The sequence below is a fragment of the Procambarus clarkii genome, unplaced genomic scaffold (assembly GCF_040958095.1).
Source record: "Procambarus clarkii isolate CNS0578487 unplaced genomic scaffold, FALCON_Pclarkii_2.0 HiC_scaffold_95, whole genome shotgun sequence".
Classification (NCBI taxonomy): Eukaryota; Metazoa; Arthropoda; class Malacostraca; order Decapoda; family Cambaridae; genus Procambarus; species Procambarus clarkii.
Window position 1 is genome coordinate 2,007,009 of NW_027189128.1, and position 10,580 is coordinate 2,017,588.

The 10,580-nt window shown below is 44.2% G+C and overlaps 1 protein-coding gene across 1 annotated transcript; it reads left to right on the forward strand.

Moving 5' to 3' along the window:
• Positions 1 to 717: 717 nt before the first annotated feature.
• LOC138360090 (uncharacterized) lies at positions 718 to 2,965 on the forward strand. The gene is made up of 2 exons (XM_069320031.1): positions 718 to 1,608; positions 2,378 to 2,965. The coding sequence occupies exons 1-2, from the start codon at positions 718 to 720 to the stop codon at positions 2,963 to 2,965; spliced, it is 1,479 nt and encodes a 492-aa protein (XP_069176132.1).
• The last annotated feature ends 7,615 nt before the right edge of the window (positions 2,966 to 10,580 follow it).

The window sequence follows — 10,580 nt, forward strand, 5'->3', positions numbered from 1 at the left end:
TGGCAAAAGCAAGAGTGTGTCCTTTGATTTCCTTATCCACAAGGCAGCACAGTGTAGCTGGAGCACAGGCTAACTCGAAGGCTTTTTCAAGGTCTAGAAAAATAAGGATTTCAGGTTTGTCATTGATTTGATCCAGGAGGGAGGTAAGGCATTCTGTGGTTCCAACACCTTTTCTGTAAGCAAACATATTTTGGTGTAGTGGATTGGCTTTCCATTCAATTCGATTAAGGGCCATTCTTTCTGCAGTTTTGGCCAGACAGCTTGTTAATGAGATGGGTCTTGTATTTCCTGGGTCTTTAGGTTTTGGAATGGGAACTATAATTGCACTGTTCCAAGAGAGTGGTCGGGTTCTTGTCACCCATACTCTGTTGATGAGATTCAAGAAGGCTTCTTCACCCTTTTCTCGTCGGTCTGAGAAATCATCTGATTTCATAGGAGAGCTACCGCCCGCCTCAAGTTGGGCAGACCCCAGCCAATAAGGTGCTGTTCTGCCACGGTCCGCCTGCTCCACTGGGTACGTGGGGCTTAGGCCACAATCCAATAAGCGGATCGTCAACCCATGCACCAGGCAAAAGAAAACAAACACAGAGCCACACAGCTCTCAAACTGGGCACATGGAATGTAAGGACCATGACGCCGGGTCTCTCGGAAGATCTACTGGAAGTGAACGACGCCCGCAAGACAGCTGTGGTCAACAATGAACTGCGCAGGCTCCAGATGGACACAGTCGCCCTGCAGGAGACACGTCTCCCCGCCACCGGCAGCACACGGGAGAAGGACTTTACCTTCTTCTGGCAGGGCAAACCACCAGAAGAGGTAAGGGAGCATGGCGTTGACTTTGCCATCAGGAACAGGTTGTTAGGGTCCATAGTACCACCCACAGAGTGGTCTGCAAGGATCATCACACTTCAGCTTCATACAGCAGCAGGAATGGTCAGCCTCATCAATGCCTATTCAACAACACTGACCTCCTCTACCGAAGCGAAGGACGAGATCTATGATGACCTTGGCCTAGCTCTCAGAGACACACCTCAACAAGAGCCAGACTTCCTCCTGGGAGATTTTGATGCAAGAGTTGGTTCTGATCACAGCTCTTGGCCTTCCTGCCTGGGCCAGTTTGGATTTGGGAAGATGAATGAGAGTGGGCAGCGCCTCCTGGAGTTCTGCTGCCGTCATGATCTCTGCATCACCAATTCCTTCTACGACACCAAGCCCCAGGATAAGGTTTCCTGGAGACATCCCAGGTCTAAGCATTATCACCAACTCGACCTGGTGCTTACAGGGCGTAGCACTTTGAGAAATGTCAAACTGACCCGCAGCTTTCAGAGCACAGATTGTGACACCGACCACTCTCTCGTCGTTTGCAGAGTAAAGTTCCAGCCCTGGAAAATCCTCAGAGTTAAGAAGGAGGGAAGACCACGCATTAACGTAATCAAGACCTGTGACCTTCACAAGGTGGAGGATTTCACTGCGGCGCTGGTAAATGCCCTTCCTGTACCACCCGGCGATAGCGCAAGTGAGAGGTGGTCACATCTCAGGGGCACTATTTTCAACACTGCCATGTCCATCTGCGGTAAGAGGCACAACAAGTCAGCAGATTGGTTCGAGGCAAGTGCCGAGGAACTGTTACCCCTCGTAGAGGAAAAGAGACGAGCTTTCTCATCCTACAAGAACCTGCCCTCACAAAGGAACCTACAGGCCCTCCGTACTGCCCGCAGTAGAGTTCAACAAACTGCGAGGCGTTGTGCTAACGATTACTGGCTTCGACTCTGTTCCAGCATCCAGACTGCGGCCACTGTTGGCAACATAAGAGGCATGTACGAAGGGATCAAACAGGCAACAGGCCCTACACAAAACTGGAAGGCACCTCTAAAGTCAGCCACTGGAGAGATCATTGAAAACCGTGATCAATAGATGAATCACTGGGTGGAACATTACTCCGAACTCTACTCCAGAGGGAACTTGGTCAGCGTAGAGGCTTTGGGTTCAATCGAATGCCTGCCCATCACGGAAGAACTTGATCTTGAACCAACTGTGGAAGAAGTTGAGAAAGCAGTGGATTCACTTTCCTCAGGGAAGGCCCCAGGAGACGACGGGATTCCGCCTGAAGTTCTCAAGTGCGCTCGTGGAACACTTAAAACTGAGCTTCATGAACTTCTGTGCCAGTGCTGGAGGGAGGGCTCGGTGCCACAAGAGATGAGAGATGCAAACATCATCACTCTCTACAAAAATAAAGGTGACAGAAGCGATGTAAACAACTATCGGGGCATATCCCTCCTCAGCGTCGTTGGCAAACTCTTTGCTAGGGTCGTTTTGGTCAGGCTTCAGATTCTTGCCGAAAGAGTGTACCCCGAGTTACAGTGTGGTTTCCGAGCAGAGAGGTCGACCACTGACATGGTGGTCGACCCTGAGACTGCTTCAAGAAAAGTGCAGGGAGGAGAGAAAAGCCTTGTACATTGCCTTCATTGACCTTACAAAGGCCTTCGACCTCGTGAGTAGGGACGGACTCTTCAAGATCTTGGCCAAAATTGGCTGCCCACGCACCCTATTCAGCATGATACAATCATTCCACAAGGACATGAAGGGGACAGTCATGTACGACGGCTCAACTTCTGAACCATTCAACATCAACAGTGGTGTTAAACAGGGGTGTGTTCTTGCTCCAACCCTGTTCGGCATCTTTTTCGCGATTCTCGTCAAGCATGCCTTTGGAACAACCACAGAAGGCATCTATCTCCGTACCAGATCTGATGGAAAGCTCTATAATCTATCCAGACTCCGAGCAAACGCAAAAGTACACATGCGAATCCTCAGGAAGTTTCTCTTCGTCGACAATGCATCGCTCACCATACACACAGCAGAAGGCCTGCAGCAGCTACTCAACCGCTCTGCCGCAGCTTGTTCCGTATTCGGCCTGACAATCAGGCTGAAGAAGACTCAGGTGATGGGACAAGACGTCAAATGAGCTACCCTGTATAAACTTAGCAGACTATGTGCTGGAGGCAGTTCACGAGTTTGTGTACCTGGGCCCCACAATCTCAGACACCCTTTCCCTGGACATTGAGCTCAACAGGCTTATCAGGAAGGCCATAACAACACTGGCCAGGCACACAAAACGCGTTTGGGAACGGCCAAACTGACAGTGCACACCAAGACACAAGTCTACATGGCATGTGTGGTGAGTACACTTCTCTACGGCTCGCAATCCAGGACCATGCGCTCTCTCCAGGAGAGACAGCTCAATACCTTTCACATGCGAAACCTGAGATGCATCCTTGACATCACGTGGAAAGACCACTTCACCAACAACACAGTACTCAAGAGAACAGAAGTCCCTTCAATGTTCACTCTCCTGAAACAGAGACGCATGCGATGGCTGGGACAGGTCACACGCATGGTCGATGGCCGCATACCAAAAGACCTCTTGTATGGAGAACTGGCATCAGGAAGGAGACCCACCGGAAGACATCAGCTGCGTTTCAAAGATGCCTGAAAAAGCGACCTCAAGCAGATGAACTTCGACAATAACACTTGGGAGGCAGCAGCTGCGGAGAGATCTGCCTGGAGATGCAAAGTGCAGAAGGGACTCCAGCAATTCGAGGATGAACTGAAGAGGCAGGCGGAGGATAAAAGACTTCAGAGGAGGTCTCGACCACTGCCTGACGCACCGCTTCGGCGCTTATCTGCGCTCGCTGCAGTCGGGACTGTCATTTTCGCAACCCGTTCTCGCAAATTTAATAAGTCAATATTGACTTATTAGTTGCGTGCATAGGTGACGTACTTAACATAATAGTTTCCCTTGAAAAGCTTCATAGAAAACACCGACCTTACCTAACCTACTTAGTATGTTAAAATAAGCATCTTATAGCTTCGTAATTACAATTGTTACTTAACCTATTATAGGTATAGGTTAGGTAATAATTGTAATTACGAAGCAATAAGATGCTTATCTTAACATACTAAGTAGGTTAGGTAAGGTCGGTGTTTTCTATGAAGCTTTTCAAGGGAAACTATTATGTTAAGTATGTCACCTATGCACATATTTAATAAGTCAATATTGACTTATTAAATTTGCGAGAACGGGTTGCATTTTCGGGCTGGCCTTCACAGCCACAGCAGGCGTTGCATCGAACTAGACTACAAAAAATAGACACCCAGGGCACAACTCCATAACCCCACGGGATTGACGGATGCCTACTACTACTAATATATATATATATATATATATATATATATATATATATATATATATATATATATATATATATATATGAATATAAATATATATATATATATATATATATATATATATATATATATATATTATATATATATATATATATATATATATATATATATGAATATAAATATATATATATATATATATATTTATATTCATATATATATATTCATATATATATATATATATATATATATATATATATATATATATATATATATATATATATATATATATATATATATATATATATATATATATATATATATATATATAGGGGTACCACCACTGGGTTAATTAAAGGGACCCACATCCTCGAAGAAGAAAATAAATAGTGTTCAGAGAAGACCTTGTGGATTCTCACTGAATACTTTAATCTTTTCCTCTCCTACCACCCCTATTATTTTTTTTTATTTGATTTTATTGCAATGCTACAGTTTACAGAAAACACACTTATATAACAATATACCAATCAGTGTTCGAAGACCTCGTCCAGCTCCTCGGGGGTCGGGTGCGTACCCAAGATATATATATATATATATATATATATATATATATATATATATATATATATATATATATATATATATATATATATATATATATATTAGTATATTTTGGTAGCAGTTTTTCCTGTAGACATATATTATTAGATATGACCGAAAAAGTGAGATTAATAATTCTAACACGAACATTCTCAATATTTCTTATGTTTCTTTTCACTGTCGATGGAAATTGAAAAATCAGTTCTCCAAAATTCATTTTTATTTCTAGTCTGATGCGACACTTGAACGCGTTTCATAATAACTTATTACATTTTCAAAGACTTTAATTTACACACACACAACTATAACCTGCAAACACTAAACAGATTTCTTACTATGCTATAATTCAAGATGATGATAAAGATTAAGCCACCCAAGAGGTGGCACGGGCATGAATAGCCCGTAAGTGCGTAAGTGGTACAATTATTTTTTTTCTCTCAGTATTCTGAGGTTGCATTTAACCATCAGGCTGTTATCGCGGGGGAGGATACTGCTTCACAGTCTTTATGAGGGTGTCCAGCTGCTGGACACCTTTGTTGACCAGGAGAGTGGCTGTGTTGATGGCTTCAGGGAGGCCACTGCATGATTCTGGAACTCTTAAAGCTCTTCTAAGGTCATTGGTTGCTTCACATTCCAGAAGATAGTGAAGTAATGGCTTTTCTGTGACAGTTTGGCAGAAGATGCACTCTCTCTGTCGGGGTTCACCAATCTCCCAGTTGCATCTGTAACCTAGACGTAGTCTATATAACCTAACTGCTATTTCCCTGTGGATTCCTTTTGGAATATTTAACCTTTCTAATTAGGTTGCCTGAAGATACCATGTTGCAGATGGCGAACCTTCAGCTATTCTCTGGTGTAGGTAGGCTTTGTTGAGATGTGAGAGTTTTTTGATGATGATGTTTTTTATGTTCTCTAGGCTGGGTTGAATTGTTTTATGTGTCACTGGATGACGAGTTGCCAATTTAGCAATTTCATCAGCTTTTTTCATTTACTGGGATTCCAATATGGGATGGGATCCAGTTTAAAGTTATGTTGAGTCCTTTGCCTTTTAGCGACTGCTCCAAGATACAAAATGGTGGTAATTATTTCCACATTATCTTTCCACTGTTTTTGTCCTAGTATTTGAAGTGCAGCTTTTGAGTCTGTGTGTATGATTGCATTTTGAGTGTTTTGTGCAATCACATATGCGAATGCCTGTTGTATGGCAAACAGCTCAGTTTGGGTTGATGATACTAGTCCTCCCAGTCTCCAATATGCCTGTACGCTGGTCGTGCAAAGAGCAGCGCCAGCACTCTCATATTCTGTGTCCACCGATCCGTCTGTGAAGATGTGGGTGGCTCCTGCTACTGCTATGCTATACATTTGCTCTTCTATTATGCGCCTTAGGATTGTCGGATCATAGGCAGCCTTTTTCATTGGGAGACTTTCTATTACTATTTTGAAAGTAGGTTCTTCCCACTGCGCGGAAAGAGTGTAATTTGGGTGTGGATGATCACCCTCTCTATCAAGAATCATGTTTTTTAAATGTAGTCTGTTTAGGACTTTTCCTGCTCTTGCAACCCAAGAGTTTCCAATGTTTTGGCCTAGTCCAACCACCAAGGCCTGCCGTACTGGGATTGGATCAGAAGAAATATTTATCTTACTGATAATTGTAGCTGTCCTTTGTGATATTCTTTCTCGTAGAGAGGGCAAACCCGTCTCCAGTCTAAGAGTTTCAAGCCTGGTCCACATTGGGGCTCCCAGTGCAGCTCTCATAGCATTGTTTTGGGCAACTTCAAGCTTTTTCCACTGTTGGTGTGATAGATTTGTGAGTGCAGGTGCGGCATAATCGATCACTGATCTGACTGCCTGTACATAGTATGTGCGAAGGACTTGCAGATTGGCTCCTCCAGAAAGGGAGGTTAGCGACCTGAGGATTGCCGTCCGGGCCGCAGTTCGCTCTCTCAAGTAAGTGACCTCAGCATTAAAATTCATGTGTGTGTTCAGGATGATTCCTAGATACTGATAGGTGTCGACCCATTCTATTGGTTGACCCTGTACTGTGAGTAGGATGTTGGGCTTCGCTATTTTTATGGGCATGGCCTTTGACTTTGAGGGGTTGAGTTTGATCCCAAGCTGCTATAATTCAAACGGCTTTTCATTTTATATACCTGCATTTGGGTGAGGTGATATGTTACAACAGTTTTGGATGAGGTGAAAACAAACTTTCAACACAAGATAGAACACGAAATATTGGGTAATATTTGGGTAAAGTTAAAGGGGAAGAATGGAAGTAAATGCAAAGGGCCTATTGGCCCATATATCTTGATGCTTCTATATTGGTGCAGAGTCTTGAAGTGGGTAGAATGTAGTTGTGTAGCTGGCTGTTGATTGCTGGTGATGACTTCTTAATGTGTAGTGCCTCACAGATATCAAGCTGCCTGCTATCGCTGTATCTATCGATGATTTCCGTGTTTTTTTGTTAAGACTTCTCTGGTGATGGTCTGGTTGTGGAAAGAGATTATATGTTCCTTAATGGGGCCCCTGTTGCTTATGCATCGTTAATCGCCTGGAAAGAGATGTTGTTGTCTTACCTATATACTGAGTTCTTTGAGGCTTACAGTTCCCAAGTGGGCATTTGAAGGCATAGACGACATTGATCTCTTCCAAAGCGTTCTGCTTTGTGTCTGGAGAGTTTCTCATGAGTAGGTTGGCAGTTTTCTTGGTTTTATAGTAAATCGTCTATTGTATCTTCTGATTTTTGTCTGTAGGGATAACGTTTCTATTAATTAACAATATCTTTCAGGACCATTTCCTCCGTTTTATGAGCTGTGGAAAAGAAGTTCCTGTAAAATAGTCTAATAGGGGGTATAGGTGTTGTGTTAGTTGTCTCTTCAGAGGTTGCATTGCGTTTCACCTTCCTTCTTATGATGTCTTCAACAAAACCATTGGAGAAGCCGTTGTTGACTAGGACCTGCCTTATCCTACAGAGTTCTTCATCGACTTGCTTCCATCCTGAGCTGTGGCTGAGAGCACGGTCGACATAAGCGTTAACAACACTCCTCTTGTACCTGTCTGGGCAGTCACTGTTGGCATTGAGGCACATTCCTATGTTTGTTTCCTTAGTGTAGACTGCAGTGTGGAAACCTCCGCTCCTTTCCATGACTGTTATATCTAGAAAGGGCAGTTTCCCATCCTTCTCCATCCCATAAGTGAAACGCAACACAGAATTCCGCTCAAATGCCTCCTTCAGCTCCTGTAGATGTCTGACATCAGGTACCTGCGTAAAAATGTCATCAACATACCTGCAGTATATGGCCGGTTTCAAGTTCATGTCGACTAAGACCTTTTGTTCGATGGTATCCATGTAGAAGTTCGCAAACAAGACACCTAGGGGAGAACCTATGGCGACCCCATCTACTCGCTTATACATGTGCCCATCCGGGCTCAAGAAGGGTGCCTCTTTAGTACAAGCTTGGAGTAGTTTCCTTAGAATGTTTTTTGGTATGTCATGAGGAGTACAGGCCGGATCACGATACACTCTGTCCGCTATCATCCCGATTCTTCCATCCACAGGTACGTTGGTAAACAGTGATTCTACATCCAATGAGGCTCTTATCTCTGTGGCCCATGTTCCCCGCAGTAAGTCAACAAATTCATTTGGAGACTTCAGACTGAAGGAGCAAAGAACATAAGGAGTCAGCAAGCCGTTGAGTCGCTTCGCCAGTCTGTATGTAGGTGTGGGTATCTAGCTGATGATTGGCCGAAGTGGGTTTCCAGGCTTGTGTGTCCAGGCATTTCCATACGCGTATCCAGGTTTGTATTCCCCAATAATTTTGGCAGTGTTTGCAGGTTATAGTAGTGTGTGTGTAAACTAAAGTCTTTGAAAATGTAATAAGTTATTACAAAACGGGTTCAAGTGTCGCGTCAGACTAGAAATAAAAATGAATTTTGGAGAACTGATTTTTCAATTACCATCGACAGTGAAAAGAAACATAAGAAATATTGAGAAAATTCGTGTTAGAATTATTAATCTTACTTTTTTGGGCATATATAATAATATATGTCTACAGGAAAAACTGCGACCAAAATATACTAACATTAAAAGGCATGACCCAGCAGCAAGGAACCAAGCCTTCACGATAAAATATCGCCAAGATCTGATTCGAAATCAAATACACAAGACAGAAAATGAAATCAAAGACAACAAAACGCAACTACTTCATGCTACAAACCAAAGGAGAAAAAGCAACATCGACGAAAGTCTCCGTACTCACAACGAGCAACACCTCGACATCCTCACAGATCGACATCACCTCAGCACCAAAACCAGGATAATCAAGAAACTAACAACATTATATGGAGGACTTATGGCAATTCAACGACCGAGAGGCGGCTTCCTGAACCTTGCAGGAATCAACCTCATTGAAGACCAAGTCACTCTTCTAAATCTGGGTATAAACTGACACGTGAGATGGCCCGGAAAGTGGAGTTGGAAATCCTGTTGGATGACATATTCGACCTCGAGACACAAAAGAAGGTCACCACCAAGGACACCTTACAAGGAAAACTTATTGCAGAATTAGGAAAGAATCGAGGCAACTACAGAAGCACCATACTGTCCCCCGAGCTCAAAGCGGCAGCTAAGAGCCTTCGTGAGAACAAGGAGATAGTCGTCAGGAGAGGTGACAAGTCGCCAATATACGTCATTCTTAAAAAAGACGAATATCTGGCGAAAATGAACCTCATACTCTCTGACCAAACTAAATTCCAAAGGGTAACGAAGGACACTACAGCCGAATTGAAAGCAAAGGTCAACAAATTGATCGAAACTGTGAACGCTGTTACGGTGCCCTCTCCTATTTCTTTCGTTTGCCTGCTTTAAGAGTCATATCAGCTCTCCCTACTGATTCTCTGAGGTTCAGGGAGTCTATTGATATATGTGGCGACCAGACCGGCTGCCAGTTAAGGGAGAAAGTTACATTATAAGTTGTAAATAAGGGGAAATTGGCGCCCTGATATAAAATGAAAGAGTATCCCCTACTGCAGATATATCGTTTTGGAAGGGACACTAGCCGATCGCGGATTGGCCGACTTAGGTCGCGGGCAACCAATCAGGGCCCGCCATGACGTCACCGAGTGCCCCGGGCGGCGCCAACGTCAGAGTTGACCTGTCCGTGAAAGCGAGAGGACGCACCTCGGTCAGCTCTCAAGGATTTGAGGCTCTACAAGCCTTTCTTAGTGGATTAGAGCTGGCTATCGCAGCCCATCTTAGGTATTGGAGACCCCGCGCTTCTGGGAAGCAAAAAGGAACCAAGTTTATTGAGCAAAAGAGGGCCAAACTTGGAAAATATTCGGCGACGACGCTGGGCGGCGACACTGGACGTTCAGGGCCTGGAAAGGTGTGGCGGGCAGGCCTAGCTGTGACCGGGTCACATCCCCTGAGGGTTTTGGAAGGACGACACCGTGCCTAGGACAAGGAGCAACGGCTTGTGGAAGGGGCGAGTGTGGGAAAATAGTGATTAGCTCAGTGCCCATCGATGAACCAGGATTGGGGTAGCTGAATCTCAGGGATTGGAACGGCGACGACGCGAAGGCTCCACGACACCTGAGGACCTGTGGAACGTTCCTGGATTGTCAAGGATCGACTCAGGAAGCGTGGGAACCTCACACCATCGAGGGACAGGCGTCGTGAGCCAGGAATGTAAGGTAGATCATTTTCCCTCCCATTACCCCTTGTGTGAGTAGGCTAGTTAGGCCACAATATTTACTTATGTATGTGGCAATAGGACATTAATACTTTAGTAGTAGAATAG

Bases quoted from the DNA above. Each gene is read 5' to 3' on its own strand.
- LOC138360090 (XM_069320031.1), top strand. From the start codon at position 718: ATGGACACAGTCGCCCTGCAGGAGACACGTCTCCCCGCCACCGGCAGC. The intron at 1,609-2,377 runs GCAAGTGCCGAG...GTTTCCGAGCAG, and splicing joins AGTCAGCAGATTGGTTCGAG to AGAGGTCGACCACTGACATG.